Consider the following 26,289-nt stretch of genomic DNA (forward strand, 5'->3'; position numbering starts at 1 on the left):
GCAGTTGAGGTTTAGGGGCCTTGCTCAAGGGCCCAGCAGTGGCAGCTTGGTGGGATTTGAACTTGTGACCTTCCGATCCAATGACTTAACCACTAAGACTTAACCACTCTTCCTTGTTTGTTTATCAGTCGTTAGCAGAAAACCCTTTCATTCTAACGCCATTCTGAAGTAAGGCTCGAATAAACTTTGAATAATCTACTGCAAAACTTGAACGGTTAAGTTTAAGTCGTTCGAGCTCGTCGTTTTCAGCTCCGTTTCTCCAAAGCTTTGTGCGGTGGATCTGTAGCTCTCTGGTGGGCGGAACGAGCAGGGCCCTATTTCAGAGTGATTAATTTCAGCGGTGTGTGTTTTGCGTCTCATTACTCTTGCTGTTTTAATGGGTTCTTCGCTCTCGGAACTGGCTGCGTGTCACACAAAGTCCCACCAATGCTGTGGGGCAAGGACTCCACTTTGGCACCGACTCTTTATTGCTCTCTGGTTCCTCATTCAACACTATTGTGGCATCGTTCCTCTTTTCTTTTCATTACAAGAGCCTGATAGGTACAGCAGAGCCAGGTGTAGAACATCTGCAAGGCTAATGAAGTTAGTGACACCTTGCTGTTCGACTGCAAAAGTTTGCATCCGATATCATTCCTCAGAGGGGAAATAAGTATCACTGGTCTACAAAATTATCGACCTCTGAGTAAAATTGTGCTAATTCTTAAATATTTTATAATATATTGAGATGAATTAGAAAACAGGTGATGAAGGTGCTGGATGGGGGAAGGTTTTCAAGATATTTTACAATAAAGATTTATAATGATCTATACACAGGTGAGTATATTTCTGTGTCATGAACATAAAGTCTCGTAACTTCTCGACAAAGTCTGGTAGAACAATGAAAATGGTACCATATGAAAGTTTATACATGTAACTTTGATTAAAATGTTTTACCTAAAGATTATTACCCAATTTATTGGTATTTTATTGTAGAGTAAATTGGTCTTGACCAGATCTACACATCATACATTTGGTGGCTTGTGAAAGTGTCATTTCCAAGGAATCCTAAATGCCTTGAAACTGTGTAAACAACGCAGACAACTTCTGCTACATTTGTGACGAGGTTACACAAACTGCAGAATGATAGCAGTGGTAAAAATAAGGCATCACCTATATTTTGGATTCAAAATAGGGGATCAGGACAAGAGTTTAGCTACTCGTTATTGTGCAACTTATCCGCTTCTTTGGCTAACATCTTACACTCGCATTTAGACTATTTCCCTATAAAAAAACTGCGGGGGAGTGGGTGATGCATGAAGCATGGGGTGAAATTCCAACAGGATATCGCAGGCATGGAGAAAGGACACCAAGGTAAATGGAGTTTGTCCATGAGTCCTGATTACTGCTCGAATCGCTCCAGGGATGATCCTATTTGCAGTTTATGAGAGAGACGACATGAAAAGTGCCCGTTAGATACCTAATAATTGGAACTGTTGTTGTTTCAGATGTCTGATGTTAGAACTTGTATTCTGTAATTATCTGATATTCGCAAATATTTTGTCAGCTTTAAAAACTGCATCATTTTGAGGTTGTATCTTAATAGTCCGGGAAGCTACACAGCAATGGGATCAACCCATACACAACTTTTTTTTTTTTTAAAGAATGAAAATGTTACATGGAATAAACCAATAAATAAATGGAAAGTAAAGTTGTTGGTTTCAATAAAAAGATGTGGCACCCTTTCTTATTTCTATATCACATTTTACAAAAAATGTAAGCAACATAATTGCACAACTCTCTTCTAATTTTAAATTAGGGGGAGGTGGAAGCTCAGTGGTTAAGGCATTGGACTTTGGGTCAGAAGGTCACAGGCTCAAATCCCACTGCTGGGCCCTTGAGGAAGGCCCTTAACCCTCCCCTGTTTAGTTTTCACTAAGTCACTCTGGATAAGGGCGTCTGCCAAACGGCATAAATGTAAATTATTTTGATGCTTTTTTTGGCCCTGACGCTGTATCTTGGAAACTGGAGCCAATTAACAATCGGGACTTAATTTTCCATTATTAATGACCCAAATCTGGTCAAATTTAGCTACTTCCATTTCTTAGGCTTTCTCCTTGTAGACCAGTGTATTTGGAGGCTTTAGTTTTTGTTTTTTTATTTGTCTTTAGTAAATACACTATGTCTGATTCAAGTGTCTTTTGTCTTTGTACTTAAAAAAATACATGTACTAAGTACCCACTAATTTCCCATGGAAGAACTCACAATTCTAAACCTAAACTCAAATTGGAAATACTTAAGTACATGTCAGAGCCCAAAATTCTTTACTTTAACTTGAGTGAAAAAGTGTAGTCTATCTATCTATCTATCTATCTATCTATCTATCTATCTATCTATCTATCTATCTATCTATCTATCTATCTATCATGCTATGAATCATATTAACATATTAAAAGTCATCTGACTTTTTTAGATCCTGAAGCAGTTTTGAAAAGCCTTAAACATCATTCATGTTTGTATTTTGGAGAATTTTCTCCAAAAAAAGGTTTAAACGTGTATAGTAATAAAAAGAAGTTTTGGGGACAATGAGATTGAACTGGGACTGAAATAGGTTTAAATCATGGATTATGTGGACCGGAGTCTTTCGGGGACATTGAAATAGTTCTGAGATAATTTTGAGTCCTGTATTATGTAGATTTGAGTTTTTTGAGAACATTGTTGTGAAAAAAAAACCCTATTTCATACACCCATATAAAACAATAATTTAATTTACATTTGTGTGCCACTTTTAAGAATTTTTAGAAAGGCTTCATGCGAGGGAGTGTTGATGGTCATGCATATCAATGTATAATCAAATGTTTGGTGATAGGATCCTTATCATCGTTTTGTTCTTTCTGCTCTCTGTAAATATCTTGTTTCCTAGCATGAGGTCAGGATGACCCATGTTAGGTATTTACTGTGTACAGTAAATACCTAACATGGGTCATCCTGACCTCAACTAAATAAATCAACCATCTCTGTACGCTTGTGTCTGAACAAAATATTCTCTAATATTAGGCCACAGAAGGAATCTAACATTAGGAGATGATGACCAACCCCCTAATGGGTCTGGATGTGGAAACTAAAAGGAGGAATTTAATAAAAGACTACAAGAAGTTCATAGTTTACTGACATGAGTCCCGATTTTTAACATAAACAGAAAGTGTTCAAATATATATTCCTTTATCACAGTTGATTATTGGACAGTTGTAGCTCTTCATGACGATAAAGAAAGACCTCTAATACCTGACACTGTCTGAGATTTGATCTAAAGGGATGTGCAAACTTTTCCACACAATTATAATGTGGATCTTTAAGAACCCTCTATGTCGCTTTCTCTCCCTCACTTGCTCTTTCTCATGCTTTTTGGTAGGTGAGCCAGCTTCAGGAGATGGTGAAAGAAGGAGAGCAAGGTCTGGACTCAGCTAAGGGACACATTTCGAGTCTTAAGGAGGCTCAGGAGAAGCTTCTGGAGGAGCTGGATGCCACGCGGGCCAGACTAAGAGAGACCACCAATCTCCTCGCAGCACTTCAGGTTTGATCTTTTCTTACAAGAGCTTCAGAATGCAGCCACGTAATTTTATATAAATATACTTTATATAATATATTAAACGCACATCAATGCAATATAATATACCTCAATACAATAGAATATAGAATATAGGGAGGAATATATAGAGCTGTCACAGTATCAGTGTGTGTGCATTGTGGGTAATCTAGGAAACCATAGACAATCGCTATGCTGAAATTCTACCTAAATATAAAGTTATAAAGTACATATTTTTTTTGGTAGAAACATAAACAAAAATAATTTTGTCTGCTTGTTAAAATTACACATAATTATTAAGATAATTATATATTTAAAATATTTTGAAATTAGTGATAACTGTCCCTGTTAATTATTTTTTTACATAAAAAAACACTCTTGTGGTGTTTAGACGGACCTGTTACAGCAGCGAAATCCAGACAGGATGTCAGCGTCGGCCCAGGTTCTGGGCGGGGCGTGTTTATAAATGATATATGCAGTCTGGCTGTCAGTCCTGTCTTCATTTTGACATAAATAGATGATTCTGAGGACATTAGTAATGAGATCAGTAGAGAGGGACATGGTGCTCTGATCAATTAGGGATTTCGGGTGAGGAGCAGCGACACGGACACTTCATTATAGCAAGACTCCAACACTACAAGTGTTAATTCCCCGACCACCAGAACATGCTCTCTCCATGACCTTCTATAGCACTGTGTGTGTGTGTGTGTGTGTCAAGTCAAGTCAAGTCAAGTTTATTTGTATAGCGCTTTTCACAACAGACATTGTCTCAAAGCAGCTTTACACAAATCAACAGTGATGGTGAATGGTGTGAATTTGTCCCTGATGAGCAAGCCGTGGCGACTGTGGCAAGGAAAAACTCCCTTAGATGTTATGAGGAAGAAACCTTGAGAGGAACCAGACTCAAAAAGGGAACCCATCCTCATCTGGGTGACATCAAGAGTTTGATCATAAATCTTTCAACAATAAAGAACACTGGACAGTGAGAACTAACATGATTACTGGAGTATAAGATTATAAGTGATGTTCTTTCTGCAGTCTTATACAGTCTATATGGTTAGTAGCTCCGAGTTTTATGAGCTCAGCATTTGTGATCACCACAGATCCAGCATCAGCTTCTCCATGCCAGAGCCTTTAAACACTCCAGGAGGTCCAATGTCAAAACTCCACACATGTAGCGGGATCCAAATGGCACTGGTACGTCTCTAGATGGTTCGGGATGTTTGTGAGTTCGGCATCTACTTCTTCAAGGTCCGTAATCATCACGAGGTGGGAGGTGACTGGAGCTGGCCAAACCTCAGGGTGTTTTGGGATGGGGAGAGAAAGAGAAGCAGTGGAGAGGAATTAGCGTAGCTGCTGTTCATGATATTAACAGCACAAGTTGATAATGTGCATGTGATCAGATGTTCTGGAGCACAAGGTTATGATGTGAGACGTATGTTATGTGTAGGCTTTGCTAAAAAGATATGTTTTAATCTACACTTAAACTGGGAGAGTGTATCTGAGCCCCGAACACCGTCAGGAAGACTATTCCAGAGTTTAGGAGCTAAATGTGAAAATGCTCTACCACCTTTAGTGGACTTTGCTATTCTAGGAACTACTAGAAGCCCAGAGTTTTGAGATCTCAGGGAGCGTGGCGGATTGTAGCGTGTTAAAAGACTGGATAGATATATGGGAGCCAAACCATTTAGTGCTTTATAAGTGAGAAGTAATAGTTTGTAGTCTATTCGAAACTTAACAGGAAGCCAATGTAGGGACGATAAGATCGGGGTTATGTGATCATATTTTCTTGACCTTGTAAGAACTCTGGCTGCTGCATTCTGGACTAACTGAAGCTTGTTTATTAATGATGCAGGACATCCACCTAGTAATGCATTACAGTAGTCTATTCTGGAGGTCATGAACGCATGGACGAGCTTCTCTGCATCAGATATAGACAACATGTTTCTTAACTTAGAAATATTTCTAAGGTGAAAGAAGGCTGTTTTTGTGTGTGTGTGTGTGTGTGTGTGTGTGTGTGTGTGTGTGTGTGTGTGTGTGTGTGTCCTTACAGTTTTTTGGTCTTGACAAATATACTGTAGTTTTGTGGAAAAGATGGATCTCTCTCTCTCTCTCTGTGTGTGTGTGTGTGTGTGTGTGTGTGTGTGTGTGTGTGTGTGTGTGTGTGTGTGTGTGCTTACAGTTTTTGGTCTTGACAAATATACTGTAGTTTTGTAGAAAAGATGGATCTCTGTGTGTGTGTGTGTGTGTGTGTGTGTGTGTGTGTGTGTGTGTGTGTGTCCTTACAGTTTTTGGTCCTGACAAATATACTGTAGTTTTGTAGAAAAGATGGATCTGTGTGTGTGTGTGTGTGTGTGTGTGTGTGTGTGTGTGTGTGTGTGTGTGTGTGTTTGTGTGTGTGTGTGTGTGTGTGTGTGTTTGTGTGTGTGTGTGTGTGTGTGTGTGTGTGTGTGTGTCCTTACAGTTTTCTGGTCCTGACAAATGTAATGTAGTTTTGTACAAAAATTGATGCTGTGTGTGTGTCCTTACTGTGTGTGTGTGTGTGTGTGTGTGTGTGTGTGTGTGTGTGTGTGTGTGTGTGTGTTTCTTTGTCTGTCTGTTTGTCTGTTTTCCATGTGTTTTGAGTATCCATGTGCCTGAAGATTTAATTATCTTGTTTTTCTGTGTGTGTGTTATATGTTTGTGTGTCTGTCTATCTGTCTGCCTGTTTGTGTGTCTGTGTATCTGAGTATCTGAGTATGAGTGTGTGTGTGTGTTCTGTGTTAATTGATGATTGTGAACAGGGTTTATTAAGAAGAGCAGCTGCATGTTGTTCAGCTCCTCACTGCTCCCTCACTCTGTACTGCTCTTGACAGGGAGAGATGGAAACTCAAAAGCAACAACACGATGCCAAACTCATCTCCACTAAAGAGGACGAGAAGCTCAAAATGGACAAAATGGCCTTGGAGCTGGAACTGAAATGGACCGAAACACTCAGGTAGGAGCGTGTGTTTCACAGTAAAGTGCTTAATTTCCCGACTCTGAGATAGCAATTCATTGTAGCAATTACTACAATATTCCACGTAACTGTAGTGAATAATTGCTAAATTCATTATTTATTATATTTATAATTATTTATTTAAAAAATTATTATTTTTTGGTTACTCCTATTAGGGGTACTACTCTGTCTTCTACATCTGCCTCTTTAAAATGAACAATCTGCATGTCTTCCCTCACCACATCTATAAACCTCCTCCTTGAACTTTTTTTATCTTTGCCTCCTTCATGGTGGCTCCATCCTCAGCATTCTCCTACTGATATACCCCATGTCCCTCCTCTGCACATGTCCAAACCATCTCAATCAGGCTTCTCTCACTTTGTCCCCAAAACATCCTACATGCGCTGTCCCTTTAAAAAACTTGTTTCTAATCCTGTCTATCCTCGTCACTCCCAATAAAAATCATCAACATAGCAGGTCTCACGATCTCACAGTCCTATAAACTTCTTTTTCACTTTTGCAGATACTCTTCTATTACAGTTCACTTCTGCTGTCACTCTTCTCCACTCACTCCACCCTGCCTGCACTCTTTTCTACACTTCTCTAACACACTCTACATTACTTTGCACTGTTGACCACAGGTACCTGAACTCCTCCACCTTCTCCACCTCTTCTCCCTGCAACCGCACCACTCCACTGCCCTCCTCTCATTCACACACATGTACTCTGTCTTACTCCTACTGAATTTCAGTCCTCTTCTCTCCAGCGTGTACCTCCACCTCCTCAGGTGCTCCCTACTTTCATCACAAATTACAATATCATCCGCAAACATCATAGTTCACCGAGACTCTTGTCTGACCTCGTCCCAAATTTGTTCCAGCATGCCAATACTCCTGTGCACAAAGCCATCTTAATGAAGATGTACTTTACATGGTTTGGAGTGGAAGATCTTCTGCTATAGAGCTCCAACACTATTGAACACCTTTGAGATGAATGTGAACACTGACTGCCCCAGACCTCCTCAACTCACCTACATCAGTACCTGACTTTACTAACACACTTGTGGCAGAACAAATCTCCACAAAATCTAGTGGAACATCTTCCCGAAGAGTGGAGGTTATTTCAAGAGCAAATTGGTACTACTTGTGGAATCAGAGGAGCGGAAGAACATCACTGAAAGACTACGAGATATCAGGAGCTCAACCCCATAAATTGTTGAAACCATTAAGCAACAGATTTGGCACCTGCGGACTTCGACTTCCTCTCGAAGAAGGAGGTCTAGCTTGCCAATTTTACACCATTGCAGAGATCCAGCAGGAATAGCAGGAGGTGCTTGACACATTCGGGAGCACTGTATTGCTGTGCAAGGGGATCATTTTGAAGGTGATGGAATGGAAACGTAGATAAATCAGTACTTTCTTTTAAACAGCACTCGTCTTGAAACTTCCACCTGCAATAATAAATTGTACTGTCAACTGTTCATTTATAAAGTGTACATTACAATTGTTTAAAAGGAAAAAACTGTCATGTAAGTAAACTGCCATAAAATGGCAATATGCTTATGGCACCACTCTGGAGTATAACAACATGGTCATGTATTATTTTTACGTCTGAAATATCAATATGAAGTAAAGTTATTTTCTCTTCCCTGCTTGTTGGATGAATAAAAAACAAAGTAAAATGCTGCTGAGTGTTCCATTTCCTATCCTCTTAGACCTTTTCCTTTGGGTAGCTGTGAACGAAAACCGCAGTACAGACCGAGTTTTACGAGTCAGATTAGAGCGTCCTTTACAGCCGAGCGTGACTCAACTCGTGGCTGAGACAGGACCGTTTATATATTTATAAACCTCGCGGGAAAGCTTGCGGTGCTGTCTTATAGATCGATAATATTCCGGTGGCGAGAGTTTCGAGCGAGACCTCATGAGAAATAATAATTGAACACGGCGTTCTACTTTTTGGTTTTATTGCCATGTCATGTTTGAGTCCCGAGTTCCCCTGAAGTAACAGTGGAAGGAATACACTGTTTGGATTGTTTTTGTCAGGATTAATGCTGGAAATTGTTCTCTCACAGCCACTAATGTGGTACAAAGTCATGGTGGAGACTCAAACCTCTAGCAGGGTGAGAAATGTCTAATGGTAAATAAACTTTGGAATCTGAAGGCACTTAGGAGTCTGCATTGAGGAAACTATTCAAGAACATCACTCTTTTACATTTAAAAAGCTCATGCAGGTTTACATTGTTGCTTTTTTAAATGATATAGAAGATAAGTAGAAGGATGGTAATTGGCGATTTTTTTGGAATTTGATAAATTAATAAATTAAGAGCCTTAAACCTGTTTCTGTATGACAATGTCGCTTTGCACATATCCAGCTCATAGATGGTTAGAGCTCCAAACCTATTGAACACCTTTTAGATGAGATGAATTAAATACAATTTACATTTCTGAAATTTTTTACATTTCTGGTGGTGTGACCCATCTGACTCTGACCCAATGCATTAACCACTAGGAGCTTTGAACTCTTAAAAAGACTCCAAAAAACAAGGATGAAAAAAAAGCTAAATAGAGTTTATCGCAGTAAAACAACGATCAACCCGAGAGCATATTAATGACCTGTCAGAGATGGTCTGAATATCAGTGGCAAAATCTTCTTCATATATACACATTGTGCACCTCATTACCATTAAACTTGGGAACTCCCCAAATTTTCACCCTCCCAAGTTACTATTATTTGAGAAATATCCTTCCTCAATACTACACTTAGGGGTTTGTTTACTCATTCTGATTCCCACTAACTTCAGGGGTTGGACTCTCTGAATTTGTTTAAGTCTTAATTTGCTATTTATATTTACAGCAGTTATCAGACACTTGGTAGCCTGGGGGTGTTGGGATTTAAACTCACAACCTATTTGATACAGAGTCGAATGCCCTTACCACTAAGCTACCATCTCCAGATGCTTTTAAGCATGGAGCTGATCCTGCTCTGCACTCTTGTCTTACCCGAGTCCCAGCTGTATTCCAAATGGCCTTGGTCCTTATTTACATTAGTTCTTTCTTCTCCTTTTTTACTTCTTCCTCAAGAGTAATAACCATGCACACTCTTGAGTCTCATCTGCCTGGGGGATAATGAGGCGGATGCTCCTAACGATTATTTTGTTCAATGTTTGAATCAAGGTTACTGATCATAATTACACAGCCAATTTAGTCACGTTCGCATTTTTTCAGTGGACTTTTTCACTCCCTGAATTTATTAATTCATTTATTAAAAAGAAATGGTGTCATCCGGTCGGTCTCTCCTGAACCACATGGACAATAAAAGGTGGGATCAGATCCGAAAACTAAGCTATTACCCCTATACGGTGAGGAATCATTAATTGCGAAAATGTAATGGTTTGCGTCCAGTGCGAAATTATCATCTGAAATTTCCCTCCCATTCATTTTCGATGGAGAGTAGCAGAAATAGGTGCAAGGGATTATGGAATACCGAGCATTAGGGGTGACCGCGAATAGTCGAACATTCGACCAGTGGATAGGAGGATCCTGATTCTACTCCCAATCTTACAGTCGAATCTTTGCAGAGGTGATATGAAACGAGGATCGTACCATTTCAGGTGACTCAGTGTCTGATTTCACAAAGGTCCTTCCCCCCTGTGATAGTTTCACTTTCCATGATCCAAGATTTAACAATATCTGGTAGATTCTGTAAAGGTATATTCTGTTTTAATTACATTGCGTAAATTTATTTTTGTTTGTTGTAGGTGCATCGATGTTCGCACAGGAAATTTAGATGATTTAATTTGATTTGCCGACATGTGAAATGCAAATCCGGTCTGCAGTGTGGCCTTTCTGCACTTATTTATTAATAATTTTTTTGAGGTTTATTGACAAAATGTTTTTTAATAATAATTTTTCTATTTTTTTGTGTACATTGATGTTGTGTACATGGTGGTTTCAAAATGTTATGCGGAATCGTTTTCCGAATGCTTTTACTTAAATTGGATTTCATTTCAACTTAAAAAAGAAAAAAGGCATTGTAAGTTGAATCTATCACTTGACCGGAGGTTTTATAAGAACTATGTTTGCATCAAAAGGTTTCGAGATTAGCTCTGTTTACAGGAAAGTACTTTATTTATCTACGTTTACATGCTATCACTTTCAAAAACAGTCCTCTTGCACAGCAATACAGCGCTCCCAGTGTTCCTGCCACCTCTGGAAATGTCCTGGAATTGACATTTACAGTTCATTTGCAGCATTTAACAGCTGCCCTTGTCCAGCACGATGTACACAAGTGCTTTGAGTCTCTATCAATGAAAAAATCTACACTAGTATGCTAATGCTAGATTACAAACTGAAAATAAATTAGCCAACAACTCTGTTAAGAGGTTGCTGTTTTTATTTTTAACAAAGCCAACTTGGAATGTATTAAAGTGTTTCAGAAAGAGGTAGGTCTTCACCCGTCGCTTGAAGATAGCCAGGGACCGCTGTTTGGTCATCTAGGGGAAGTTCATTCCACCACCTTGGTGCCAGAACAGAGAAGAGCCTTGAAGTATACTTACCTCTCATTCTGAGAGAAGATGGTACCAGTCTAGCAGTGCTGGAGGATCTCAGGCAACATGGTGCAGTGCGAGGTGTGATGGGGTCTCTGAGGTAAGAGTGGGTTGGTCCATTTTTGGCCTTGTAGGCAGGCATTAGTGTTTTTAATCTGACAAGTGCAGCTACCGGAAGCCAGTGGAGGGAGCACAGCAGTGGGGTGGTGTGGGAGAACTTGGACAGATTGAACACAAGTCGCATAGCTGCATTTTGACTCATTTGCAGTAGACGAACAGCATTCAGAGGTCGACCTGCCAGCAGAGATTTGCAGTAGTCCAGTCTCAAAATGACAAGAGAATGAACAAGCACCTGAGCAGCCTGTGTGGACAGAAATGGTTGAATCCTTCGGATGTTGCAGAGAAGAAATCGTCAAGAACGAGCCACATTAGCAATATGTGAGGAGAAGGACAGTTGATTGTCCATATTTACCTCAAGGTTGCGAGACTTTAGAGAGAGAAAAGGAGGGGACCAAGTACTGAGACTTGTGGGGCACCAGTGGAGAGTCTGCATGGAGGAAATGGGGATCCCCTACATGTTACCTGGTATGAGGTACCTTCAAGGTAGGAAGCAACCCATTCCCTTGCTGCTCCACGGATACCGAGGCTCCTGAGGGTAGACAAGACAGTTTTGTGGTGAAATGCCACTGAAAGGTCAAGGAGGATGAGTACAGATAACTGATCGAGCAGCATGCAGTTTTTCAGTGACAGCCAACAGGGTTGTGTTTGTGGAATGTGCCACTTTGAAGCCAGGCTGGTTTGGATCATGGAGGTTGTTTAGTGAGAGTTGACAGTTGGTTAAAAACAGCTGAGGAGAAGTGATACCGATCTGTAGTTGTAGATGTTCGATGGATCCAGAGAAGTTTTTTTTAAGATGGGAATGACCCCCTGTCAAAATGGCGACCTTTGCTGGATCTTTATCTTCGGGAAGAGGTAGAAGTCTGCAGGAGCCAAATCTGGCGAGTAACAATTTGGGGTGGGTGCGGAAGTGAGATCATATGAATCGTTTTCAGACAATCATCATGCACAAGTTGACGAATTTTCGACATTGTCGGGGGTTGAGCTCGTTCAAGGCCTTCCTGATCTCTTGTCATCTTCCAGTGTTGTTCTTCCACTGTTGAAGTGACACTCAAAACACATTGAACAATTTATTGCAGCATCGCCGTATGTCAAACGTACGTCACACCAAATGACTCTGTGGAAGATTTGCCCAGTTTCACTCAGAAATTTACGTTTGCTCTTTGTTCTAACTTTCATGATGATATCGCAGACGTGGCAACGCAAAGCTTTTATCCTGCATTGCTTATCGTTAGAACACAACTGACCTGCTCGGTTTCAGAGCATCAGAACTGCATCCGAGGTTAATGACTTTGTTTTTCGCTGAGCATCCCTACGAGAATGCGCTCTGATAAGCACCTTCCCCTCCGTCTCGTCGCAGCACATCTACATCCACACAGTCCCAATGAGGTGTCCATGCTCTCATTTAGCTTGCAGTTCTCAGTCAGCTAGCAATTAAGGAAATTAAATGGCCACCACGGCACACTGGAATCCGACTGGACCTAAAGTGGTATTTTAGGACTGAAACCGGAATTGCTGGCTGTACTCCTGTCACACGGCTATTAACCTCTTCTGGGATGTTTATTTCACCTGTAGTCACATGGCAGCATTAAAAAGGGCCCAGGGCACATCTGCCTCCATTACCAGCCTTTAATGATCAGCTTCATCAGCTTCAGGCTCCACAGACGGAGGCTTTTATTATAAATGCAGAGCGAATGTTTTCTCTCATGTCGTGCCTCATGTGTTTGTCTGTCCCTCTGTTTACCGAAGTAATACAGTAGCTCAGACTCACATTGCCACATTTTTTAAGTTAATTAGCGATTTATTCGATTGGTGGTTGATAAATAATATCAAGTGAATCTTGCTTCATTAAATGTACATTATGAGGATCAAAGTATTGGGACATGTGATTTTTCCAAACTGTTAGAGGCGCACAATTTGTGTAAGATGTCCTTGGATGCAGTAGAATAAGATTTTGCCTTCGCACATCCAACTCCATTAAGATATGCAAATAGATACTCACATTTGCTGCAAGTTATTTATACAATAATGGCTGTATGTTGAGTTATTTCCAGACTACTGCTACACAGCTGCACACTGACTAGTCTAAAATATATCCATGTTTCATTTCTATTGTAATGTCCTTCGAGAAGATAAACTGAGATGGTTACTGAAATGTGAGGGGTGTACTCACTTTTGTGAGATACTGTATATAGTATGTTTTCAACAATGTAAACCTATCCATAGGTCTGTATCCACGATTACAGTGTGGCTAATCCAATAATGTTCTAATCTACAGCGATTTAGAATTATGTCATTTATACAACTGAGAAGCTGTATAAAGCACTAAAAGTGGCAGCTTTGTGGTGCTGGGATTTAAACTTAAAGTCTTCTGATCAGAAGCTCAACATCTCATCCACTGAGCTACCACTCATGTTCTGAATAATATCTGTAGTTTTAACAGATGAATTGTTTCAAATCGATCTAAAATCTGCAAAAGAAAAATGTGTAACTGCATGCCGAAGTCTTCATGTGTGTGTGTGTGTGTGTGTGTGTGTGTGTGTGTGTGTGTGTGTGTGTGTGTGTGTGTGTATGTGTAGGCAGGAGTGTAAAAAGTTGCGTGAGGAGCTGCGAGAGGAACACGAGGAGGACAAGAGGGCAGCACTCACACAGCTTGCTCAAGCCAAAGAGCAGGAGCTGGTCAGCGCGCGAGAAAGCTGGCAGAGGAAAGTGGAGGACCTGCTGGAACAGGTGAAGGAGATGAGGCCCACACACACACACACACACACACACACACAGCCACTCTCTGATGAAAGGCTCGGTTTCAGGCCACAGTGCACATAGAGATCCGATCGCCAATACGGTGGTGTGAGAATGATGAAATCAAATTGAAGAGTATGATCTGATCAGCCATGCGCAAAGATCTCAGAGTTCAACAGCGAATTTGGAGCTTTTTTCAAAGTTTACACCAGCAAGAAATAGATGTAACAGATACAGCAGTAAGCGAAATGAGAGATGGGTCGAGCAAAAAGCGTAAATTGGCAAATGTATATAATTGAAGACAATAAATTGCTCAGAGAAATGTTTGCTTATGTTGCTGATTGTTGCCTAGAAAGCGGTACTTTTACCACATTTATGTCTGACCCTGAATAGTCAAAGATTTGATAGAAGAAGCCTGATTCAACTATTAATCTTACAGTCGAATCTTCACACATTTGTTAGAAGATCGTGGCATTTTGGTGATTATGGCGATGCTCAAGGTGTAATTTCGGTAAGAACTAATAATCGGGTTTTCTCCCAATTAGTTAATATACAGGCTATTAATATAATGTTGTAAATAAACAATGTCTGTGAGATTCTGTAAAGGTATTATGTTTTGTTTGAGTTTAATCCTGTTAATGGATTTTTGATTGTTTTTCGGTGTATCGATGTTGCGCTGTACTTGGAGCACACTTGCACCGGCAATTTAGTCGAATTAATTTGATTTTCTGACGTGAAATGCAAATCCTGTCTGCAGTTTGGCCTTTCTGTACTTATTTATTGTTTTTTTGTTAGGTTTAGTGATCCAAAATGTTTTTTTATACATTTTCTTTTATATCTTTGTGTGATGTTCTGCTTTTAAAATGTTATGAGGAATCAATTTGCGACTGCACAGTGTCGCCGCGGTCCTGCAGTATCCGAATAGGAAGAGCAGTTGCAGAAAATGAGTGATTACACTTGTGTGCATGACCGATTACACACTGTGTTTTTGCTTCAGGCAGCTGAAAGTTCAGCAACTGAATGTTTCTTCATGTCCGAATCCAACTGATGTCCAAGTCAAATCAAAAAGTAATAGTGAACTTAAGCAGAACGAATCAGAATATTTTATTGATCATCTAGGGAAATTGTTGCGTTGTATTGCTCACAGTTATAGTGAAATATAAAAATAAAAAATAATTAAATATACAGATTAAGTTATATATTAAGTGAAATACAATGAGTAGCTGCAGTGAAACAGATGGCTGATAAGTCAGACTAAAATGATGTAACAATTATTATTATTATTATTATTATTATTATTATTGCACTAAAATTATTGCATATAATTGCCCAAGATATTAATATTATTGGACACACTGTGTACCTCCAAAAGCTTCATTGTACAGCAATTCAGTTTATTTTTATTTGTATCGCACTTTTAACAAAGGACATTGTCTCAAAGCAGCTTTACAGATAAAGCGGTAATAAAAGAATGTATACATGTATACATACATGTCCCCCTTAAGCCGGTGGCGACTGTGGCAAAGAAAAGCTTTAAATTGCAGGAGGAAGTAACCTTGAGAGTAACCAGACCCAAAAGGAAACCCGTCCTCAACTGGGTGGCACCGAATGTCCATTCATAAAACATATACCAAACAACAGCCAAGATTGAAGACAGCCAACACCGGAATACACATAGATTAACACTTAAAAGGGAAATGGGAAATATTGCACGTCAGTTCACAGGTACAAAAGCCACATTTTAAATGTTAATGTCAACATTGTAAATGATCAATTCCAGTCAGAATGCAACATTTTAAATAAAGAATTCTAGTCAAAATGCAACATTTTAAATAATAAATTCCAGTCAGAATGCAACATTTTAATAAAAATTTTAGTCTAAATGCAACGTTGTAAATGATCAATTCTAGTCAAAATGCAACATTTTAAATAATAAATTTCAGTCAAAATGCAACGTTGTAAATTATATATTCCAGTTAAAATGCAACATTGTAAATGAAACCTTCTGGTTACAATGCAACATTGTAAATAATAAATTCCACTCAACATTCACATTTTTGGTATAGTGGACCTGGTCTTGTGTTGACCAGTTTGTTGGTATTTTATTTATTTAATTTTTTTTTTTTTCGTGAGGGTTAGTGTGTAGTCCAGTTTCAGAACTTGTCAGAGTTTGGATGTCAGAATAGCATTCTCATCGCTCTCACCACCGAGAGGACGTGCTAATGATAGTAGCGCTGAGCAGGCTGTTCGGACTTCAGTAACGGCAGATCCGCCGCCTTCTGCCTGCCTGCTCAAGTGATATTAAACCTGTTGAAAGCGAGACTGTCTGCTGTCGATCCATCATTCTCACCTCATCTCTCGGGCAAGACAGTCAACCATATTGCAGCTTACATACACTCACACACTCACTCACACACACAAACATGTTAGAGTGCAATGTGGAGGCACAGATTGTGTGTTTATATGAATTTAACCTCAGTCATGAACTGATCTTTTTATACTTCGGAGATTTTCATGTATTTTTTATATGAAGCACATGGGAGACTGATAGAAGTTTGCTATACTCTATGCTATGTCCAGCTCCATCTTCGTGACAGGAAGTGTTTCCTTGCCATTTTTATTAATACCATTCATATATGTAGCAAACATTCGAATTGTTTTACTTACAGCCACAGATTCTTTTACGTTTGTTGGACCATGTTCTGGGAGACAAAACACTGCAGAAATGAATTTAAAAATATATGATTTAAGATACAGAATAGAAACAAGTCAAATGAATTGACAGTGCAGTAAGATACACTTTTCTTGAAATAAGAAAACATATCTAGGCTTTAGAAAAGAACAGAATGTCTACTTCATTATTTTTTTAATTGTTTTCTGTTCGTTTGATTGAAATCTGTGATAAGATCTTAAAACCAGAGCGACTAAACAAGAGTATTTCTCTTAAGAAACGTCATCATTAAACATTCTGTCATATGAGACTTTTCAACAAAAAAAAGATTACTTTCAAAATCATGCACACAACAATTATTTATTCAAATGAAGACTGTTTTGTAACACACAGTAGTTACGATGCAAAAAAAAAACCTTCTCAAAATACTTCAACTTTTGCAACATAAAACATTATGACTAAATTTTTCAATGTATTTAGTCATTACTGAACACAGGCATTCAACATGAGAAACTGAAATTAAACTACAAAACAACCATAACCGTAAAAAGCCATAAGTACTTTGTATAAGGAACAAATAAAAAAAAATAATAACCATCCTGAATAATGCAGTCTCTAATAATTTGTTATTAGTTTAAACTAGCATTTTGAATAAATAATACTAATGAATAAAAAGCATTGTTACTGAGCAACCTTATAACAGTTACAGCTAAAATAAAGTCTTAAAAGTTACAGGGCTTCAAATGATGTCTCTGATGATAATCAAGCTCAATTTACAGGTAAAATAACTAACTTTAAGCTTTACTAACTAAAAATAATCAAGATAAAACAATCATCATAATCTTACACAATCTGCTCTTGCATAGTATATTATTCTTAAAATAAGATTGATAAGATTTTATGGCTAGAATGAAGGTTGTAAGTCTTGACTAGATGAGGAGTTTTTGCAGTGAAGAGACGAAAAATCACATCCCCACAATCACTGATTATCTCTGGTTTGAGGCGAAACAGATGCGCCAAAGGAGTAAAACAAAAAAAATAAGATGTGTACTTTTATTGCTTTTTTCTCGCATTATCTTCATCCCTAGAACAAATTGTCGGTCCTCTACTATGTTGTTTTAAGGTCAGACTGATTCATTTGCTGTCTCTGTCCGTTTTTCTTTCTCTCTGTTCTCCGTCTCTGTCGGCGGTGCAGATTTCTCTGTTGAAGCAGAGTCTGGAGATGCAGCTGTCACAGTCGCAGCATTCTCTGCAGCAGCTGCAGGCTCAGTTTAATCAGGAGCGAGAGCACCTGGGTCAGCAGCTGCAGGAGCTGGATTTGGAGCATCAGCGAAGGGAAGAGCGTCTGCGCGAGGCCCACTGCTGCGCCATCCATGACCTGCAGGAGGCACGCCAGCACGATCTCAAGGTCTTTCTCATTTATAATCATATATATGATTAGTCTTATCTGCTACAGGTGCGCATCATACCATTCTTTTTCATTCGGCTCCGTCCTCCATTCGCGGACTGCCGCTCGTCCATGTGCCCACTGCCACATAAATATATATATATGTACTATACAGTTTTCACCGTACTGAAATGCACATTGCTCTGTTTTGCTCAATTATGTACTGTAAATTGTTAACAAATTACAGTGTGCTACCCCATACTGATCACCATACTTCAAAGCTCCTGTGTAGACTAGGCCATGTCCCAACTTACAATATTTTCAAGTTTCAATGGGGTCATCAGAACGCATCTCCATAGTATGTTAGGCACTACCTGTATATACCTGAGATCTTTACCTGCTCATTAATCTGAAGCTGTGCTCTCGACCAACTTTTCTGACACTTTGCCCTTTCCATCACTCAAACCTAGAGGCTGTATATCTGTCCCACCTGTTTATCCCACTCTATTTACCCACCTTTCCCATTTCAACCAAGCCACCTGGTCCATCAATTTGGCCCACTCTATCCTAATCTGCCCCGTCTAATTACCTATTGTCCCACCCCCTATTCTTTTCCACCCTGCTTTGCATGTCAATATTAGTCTTGATTAAATTAGAATCTTTATTTTATTCTACAGGATACATGTTTAATGAACTGATGTAGCAATAAGAGATTAGTTCAGTCTACAGAAATGAACTTACTTAGGAAAACATCAGCATCCTCTTCCAAAGTTAAATTGATAACGTCCGTCCCTGAAAGGCCTGACTTGGCCCCCAAATTTAGGCCAGTTTATTTTAAAGCTACTTTTGTTTACTAAGCACCACGTCCACATCTGAAAGTTCAGAACACATTCAATTAAGTTGCGTTATAAATTTGTATGCCTGTACTTTACGCTTTGACTGACTGATCATGACTGATTTATCTCAGAATTATCTCAAATGGTCGATGCCTGACTCTTGGTATGTCTCCAACTCCGTTCTTATCTTCATAGACATTCAAACACTACCTGACTTATAGTACAACTGGGTGGTTTACGTTTATGTTATCCATCGAGTGCTCACTGTCATTGTCTCTGGGGGGTACTCATGTATTCCCTGCCCCCTGACATTTCTCAGAGAGGTGAGTTCCTTTTTCAGACACTTAACTGGAGCCTGGTGTCATTTTCTTCAAAATGTCATAGCAAATCCAGTTGTTACTGTATGACAGTACTCAGAACTACCTTGATATCTGAAGACCTTGATGCAATGGTGCTTGAATAGCTAGCCCCGATTGGCCCCACCATAAACGATAAAACAGGCATAAAATGCTACAAGCAAAGAAGGTTAACGTTCAACTATAGACTCATTGTGACTGAATTAGACATTGGGGCTTTACATATTTTTTATAGCATAAAGGATGAAATTGCTTTTATGGGTGTCTTTATTAGATCATTTCTTGAACTGTCTTCGATAGGGAAGCATTTTAAACGGATAAATGGATGAGACGGGATGGCCACAAAAAAAACTTTCTTTCTTTTTTTCTTTCTTTTTTCATGATATTTATTATTTCTTTCTTTCAAGATTTTCTTTCTTTACTTTTGTCCAAACTGCTATAATTATGGATGCATCCTTCATAGGTTCATATGAAACACACTGAAGTTTATGTTATTTTTATGTTTATGATACGAATCATGATGTTGATGATGATGGTAAAGATAATGGTAATGAAATGTCATTTACATCAAACTCTTTTATAATACAGGTAGTCCCTTACTTACAATAGAGTTGCATAACAATTAAACCATAATAACTTGAAAATATGGTCGAGACATGGCCTAGCATAGAGCAATTTTCAGTACTGTATTGTATAAACTATATAATATATATTTATATGGAGTGTAGGGCGGAGCATATGCTGCTATGTTTTCTGCCGTGTTAAATGTAAAATATTTTTGCAATATTGTCTTATCACTGTCATCATCCTCATAATCATCAAGTTGAATCATTGACTTAGGGACGGTCCTTTGTTTTAATTTCCTATGCACTGGACTGGAAAGAGCTTTGACTAGCCCATAACTGTTTTCTTGCTTTCTCTATACATTACACAGGGCCGTTTCTAGATCTATTGACACCCTAGGCGAGATTCCGATTGTCAAACCCCCCAAAGGCACAATAGCTCCCCCCAGCTGGTTGCTCCCTAGGTGACCACCTAATTGACCAGCTAGTTTACCTATGCCTAGAAACATTGCTGACAGTGCTGCTCTGGTTCTCCTTTTTCTCCTCCATGTTTAATGGAAACAGAAGAGCTTCTAAAACAGAACCCTGAGGGGCACCTGAAGTTAGAAGTACTTTACCAAACTTTTTGGACGTGGTCAGACTGCAATTTGCTTATTTTTTAAGGAGCAATCAAATTTTCCTTCCCGGTGAGAAAAAGTTGAAATCAATAAAAAATAGCTTATGGTTATACAACTTTAAAAAAATAATAATTTATTTTTAAACTGTGAAAGTTTACTATTTTAATGAAAAAATAAGGTAATTTTGAAATTGTTTAAGCAACACGTTGCAACAAAAGTTGGGACAGGGCTACAAAAGGATGGAAAAGCACGTGTTACTAATATGGAAGAGCTGGAAATGAATTTTGCAACTAATTATATTAACAAGCCATACAATGGTATGGAGGTGCATTAGTGCCTGTGAAATGGGTAGCTTGCACATCAGAAATGGCTCCATCAATGCTGCATCAAGATATATCCAGGTTTTATACCAACAAATGCTTCCACTTAGAGGACATAAGGCCTTGCATATTTCAGCAGGACTATGCTAAACCGCATACTGCATCTAGACAACAGCAGGGCTTCGTTGTGGCTTGGCTTTCAACTAATCAAGTCAAGTCAAGTCAAGAAGCCTCTATTGTCATTTCAACCATATATAGCTGACGCAGTACACAGTGAAATGAAACAACGTTTCTCCAGAACCCTGATGCTACATCAAACAACATAAAACAACAATCACAGAAACAGAAAACACAGGGCCAAGGACTAGTAAGTGTCCTCACCACATAAAGTGCATGTGTGCAACGGGTGCAAACAGTGCAAAGGCAACATATGTGAATAAAATAGGGATTTGAGAGATTTGCATTCTGTTTCTATTTACATTTTGCTCAGCGTCCCAACTTTTTTTTGGAATTGTGGTTGTACAGGATGTTGTGAGTCCAACAAATTTGCAAAGGCCGGATATCCTGGAGGTTGATTTGTCTGAATTGGATTGCTATGAATTATAAAGTAAAGTAATAGAAGGAAATGGGTTTTATGGATTTCTGGATGGTATATTCCCTCAGACGTTTATACCAAATGAGATTAAACGTAATAAACAACTCTGTATGTCGGAATCACCTTTGTATAATCAATGCTTTGCCCTGGACTGCTGACAGCAAGAAAAACAATTCACAGTTTATTTTGGCAAGACGCCTCAGTGGGTAGGTCAGGATCGGACGCTGAGCTGGCACGATTTCATCTCGAGCTCCTAGTCTTACAGTGTATCCTACAGCCTGTGGACAACAGCTTTAGCTCGAAAATAAACCTGGACTGCAGGTAAAACAGCTATTTATTGCAGATCAACACGTTCAACATCGGTCATTTTTATTGAACACGAACGAGAGCAGGGGGGAAGAAGCGACACTAGTGATGATTGTGCATCGAGTTCCAGAGGCTCCAAATGGAGCGAATCGACCCCAGTACAGTCTCTGTTAAATTCAACCCAATAACATTGTTGTTAAAAAAACAGCCGTGTGCATCTGTTCTTTCATAATTCAGTATGAGTGTCTTGGTTGTGCTAGCAGGAGAAGATCCATCAGCCTTTATTATTTTTTTAACTCGCAGCTCAGAAGCCCTGCACCAGCTTGGCCAAGCAGGCACTCTGGTTAGCAAGGTGCTTTTGATTTATTCACTGTCTACTATCCCTCTTTTACTAGCTCCATAGCAGGAGATCTTCCACTTAAACCTATGAAAGCATATGTTCATGAAGCTGGCTATGGATGGATGAATGGATGAATGGATGGATGGATTGATGGATGGACGGACGGACGGACGGACGGACGGACAGACAGACAGACAGACAGACAGACAGACAGAAATACAGACAGACAGACAGACAGAAATACAGACAGATAGACAAACAGAAATATAGATAGATAGATAGATAGATAGATAGATAGATAGATAGATAGATAGATAGATAGATAGATAGATAGATAGATAGATAGATAGATAGATAGATAGATAGATAGGCAGGAATACAGATAGATGGATAGATGGCTGGGTAGATGGATAGATGGATAGATGAATTGATGACACTCTATCTTAATGGGAACAGTTTGGAGAAGAACCACAAATGGCTGAAAAAGTCAGGAGTCCCAAAACCTTTATGTATATATTTTTACCCTCTAGATTACAGAAATCACAAAGACCAAAAAATAACACTGCTGTATTTTTTTTATGAAGTGTATGCTACTGTAAGTGTCCCATCAGTTGACTTTTTTGATTATTTTTCATTAACACCAAGAGAGTCTCCCTCTGGTATCAGAGCACACTGTAACATCATGTTAATGGGGTCTAACTGCCTCATTGGCCTCCTGAACCCCATTAAGTCTCACATCTCAGATCTATTAATTCACTGGAAGCAAATTGTGACATTGTATAAATGAAGGTTTTAGTTACAAATGCAGGGATTTAATAATAATGTTAGTGGAAGGAAGTTAAAAGCAGCTGTCATTGTAGTTGTTCCCTCATCATCATGCCCAGATGGACTCCTTGGTGAATTTGTCTTATGGAGTGAATCTTTGAATATTAGTAGGGTTGCATCATTTCATCCCAGGCAAAATAAACCTATCATTTTCCATTTTGCATTTTCTTTATTTTAACAGATGAAAATTCACCCTCTAGCATTTTTTGTGCTGATGCTGAAAAAATACCTCCACTTTATTTTTTACTCGATGCACCCGGAAAGACCAAGTCTACTTCCCACCGAATGCACAAAAGAGAGCTGCTATTCTCTCCAATGTTGGACAGGGAGCCAGCAGTAAGAGATCATACGGTCCGATGATTATGTGAATGGAAAAAGGAAAAAAAAAACAGTAGACATAAACACAACCCTTTTTCTCGCATCCCGTTTTCTCGGTGTACACACCGTGTGTGTGTGTTTTTGGTGAGGTCATAGAACATGAGTAAGAAGCAGATTCATTCCAGATATTTTTGTAAGGGAAGAAATCACTGGGGAACTCGAATTTGCAAAGAGAGCACTGTCCAGTAAACTACAAGATGTTTATCTGAGGAAACCAGTCGGTCCTGTGAGTTTCTAGACATTTTCTCACAGATTTGTCCCGTCCACTGAAACATTTATACATAAAATAGTGTTGAACATACTTGCCACCAGATTTTAGAGTGTGCTTAAGCAGATTTGTGCTCCTTCAGCCAAAAGAGTTATTAAAGTCAGGTACTGATGTAGATGAGGTGAGGAGGCCTGGGGTTTCAAACTCCTAGTTCAAGTGAAGGGGAAAATTTAATGCCAACAGATAGATGGATGGACGGACAGACGGACAGACAGACAGACAAACAGAAAGAAAGAAAGAAAGAAAGAAAGAAAGAAAGAAAGAAAGAAAGGAGACAGACAGACAGACAGACAGACAGACAGACAGACAGACAGACAGACAGACAGACAGACAGACAGACAGACAGATAGATAGATAGATAGATAGATAGATAGATAGATAGATAGATAGATAGATAGATAGATAGATAGATAGATAGATACCGTATTTTTCGGACTATAAGCCGCTACTTTTTTCCCACGTTTTGAACTTAAACAACGAATCGGCTAATTTATAGATTTTTCCTGGGTTTTTCCCGATTTCACACACTTCAAGCCAAAAAACTGAACCCCATAACATTAGACCAGTGAAATTTCTAAACGGAAACGAAAAAACACACCTCACCTGTGTTCTGAGCTGCACGGCATCGGGAGAAAAAAACTTTTGTTTTTTTTATACGCATGACGATGCCAAAAGATAAACTCCTGAGAGAAATAGTTGTGAAAGGAAGGAGGAAGACAGTGAACAATGACTTTCTTGGTAGGCTACTGTTTAGATACAAGCCGTTGTAACGCATTGAGTCTGGGTGAAGGGAGAGCTCGCTAACTCCAGTTGCAACAGAAATCATATAAGCACAGACAGGTTTCCAAAACTCGTGCTTTTTTTATTTTTCTTGGCAACAGCGTTATGGGTTAGTCAAAGAAACTTAGAAATGAGCATCAGAAAATAATAAGGACATATTCCTCGGTCTTGCACACATGCAGTAATAGCGGAAAAATGAGGCAGCAGGCTATTCCCAAAATGCCGTTTTGCTCTTAAAGGAGCCACAACATATTTCACCCGTTACACCGTGTAACAGACACTGTCTTTTGTCAAAGCCTGTGTAAATTCATTAGTGTAGACAGGCTTATAGACAGGTGCGGCTTATTTATGTTCAAAATAAAAATATTTGTAAAATTCAGGGGGCTTATATATGGGTGGGCTTTATAGTCCGGAAATTACGATAGATAGATAGATAGATAGATAGATAGATAGATAGATAGATAGATAGATAGATAGATCGATAGATCGATAGATCGATCGGTCTGTGTGTGTGTGTGTGTGTGTGTGTGTGTGTGTGTGTGTGTGTGTGTGTGTGTGTTGCAATTTGCTGCCTGACATTTGGCAGTTATCTGCAGTGTTTCTTCTCCACATCACATACAATACATCCTGTAGCTCCGGGTAGTGTCCTGACATGCTTCATTAAAAGAAGTATAGACGCACATTTCACATAGAAATAATAATAATAATAATAATTATTATTATTATTATTATTATTATTATTATTATAATAAAGTTTGTTCATGTAAATTGAAAGTTACTTTTAAATAAGTATAAATATAAGCTGTCTTTTTTTTCCTTTAATTTGTACTTTTTGTTTTTCCTTCTCTGGTTTGTCTATTCTTTTCCTTTACAGTCCTTTGCTTTTTCCTTTCTTTTCATTTTCCTTTTTTCCCTTTTTCTTTTTATTTAATGTACCTTTCTTTTGTTTCCTTCTTCTTTTCTGTGTCAAACTATTTCTTTCCCTTTCCTTTTCTCCTTCTTTTCCTTTTTCTTACTTTTTAATGCCCTTTCTTTTTCCTTTCCTTTCCTTTCCTTTTCTTCCTTTCCTTTTCACCCCCTTTCTTTTCTTTTCCTTTTCTTTGCCTTTCTTTTCATTTCATTTTCTTTTCCTTGTCAATCCATTTCTTTCCATTTCCTTTTCTCCTTCGTTTCCGTTCTCCTTTCTTTTTAATGCCCTTTACTTTTTATCTCTTCTTTCTTTTCTTTTCTTTTTACTTATTGTTTTCCTTTTTATCCTTTCCCATCCTGTCCTTTCCTGTCTTGTATTCTCATTTCCTTTCCTTTCTTCTTTTCACATTTTTCCTTTCCTTTACATTTCATTTTCCCTTTTCATTTTAGTTTTTTCTTTTTTTCCTTTTTCCTTCTCTCACATATGATGTCTAAGAGATCGTCCTGAGTTTATATTGACGTGTGTAGTGTTTGTGTTTGTTGTGTGAATGGTGTTTACACACTGCTTTCTGATGGACTGTAATTCTTTCAGTGCTGGAATGCGCCGTACGCTATTTATTCCCTGCAACGTTAGTAACATCTTCAAAGCAGCGAGACCCCTGAATCTATTTTTAGATGTGCTACCAGTCTAGTAGCACTCGTGGAGGTGCAAATGGGATCCTGTCTCCTGCTCAGGTTGCTACAGTGTTTGTGCTGAGAATTGAGAGGCGTCTCAGATGCAGCTGTGTGTGAAGGTGCTGTGGGAATCATGTCAGTCAGACTGAAATCAGCCTCCTGGGTGCTTTGCTCTTTCTGAGCTTGTTGTCTTTGTGAGGCAGAGAGAGTGTGTGTTTGTGTGTGTGTGTGTGTGTGTGTGTGTGTGTGTGTGTGTGTGTGTGTGTGTGTGTTAGCGGTCTCGATGACTGACATGGTGTGACCTTTTCAGTCTTACAAGTATTCGTGCAGAAACAGAGCTCACGGCTGTGTGTCCTGTTCAGGCTTAAACGCACGTCTCCTATACACTAAAGCCTGAGGAGGCAGACGTGGGGGCTGTGGAACCTGAGCTCCGATTATTAAGAAGGAATACATTCATATATTCATGATCTTTCCTTTTATTTTTGTTATTAATTTGTTCCCCTTTCCCAATGAATTCCTTTC

The 26,289-nt window shown here is 39.0% G+C and overlaps 1 protein-coding gene across 1 annotated transcript in view; it reads left to right on the forward strand.

The window, feature by feature from the left end:
- The window catches only part of fam184ab (family with sequence similarity 184 member Ab), a 130,638-nt gene that overhangs the window by 69,570 nt on the left and 34,779 nt on the right, over positions 1-26,289 (forward strand). Inside the window, 4 exon segments of the mRNA XM_046836764.1 lie at positions 3,389-3,550; positions 6,418-6,539; positions 13,782-13,932; positions 17,808-18,020. Of these exon segments, the coding sequence (XP_046692720.1) occupies positions 3,389-3,550; positions 6,418-6,539; positions 13,782-13,932; positions 17,808-18,020 (648 nt within the window).

Source organism: Silurus meridionalis, chromosome 23, assembly GCF_014805685.1.
Source record: "Silurus meridionalis isolate SWU-2019-XX chromosome 23, ASM1480568v1, whole genome shotgun sequence".
Classification (NCBI taxonomy): Eukaryota; Metazoa; Chordata; class Actinopteri; order Siluriformes; family Siluridae; genus Silurus; species Silurus meridionalis.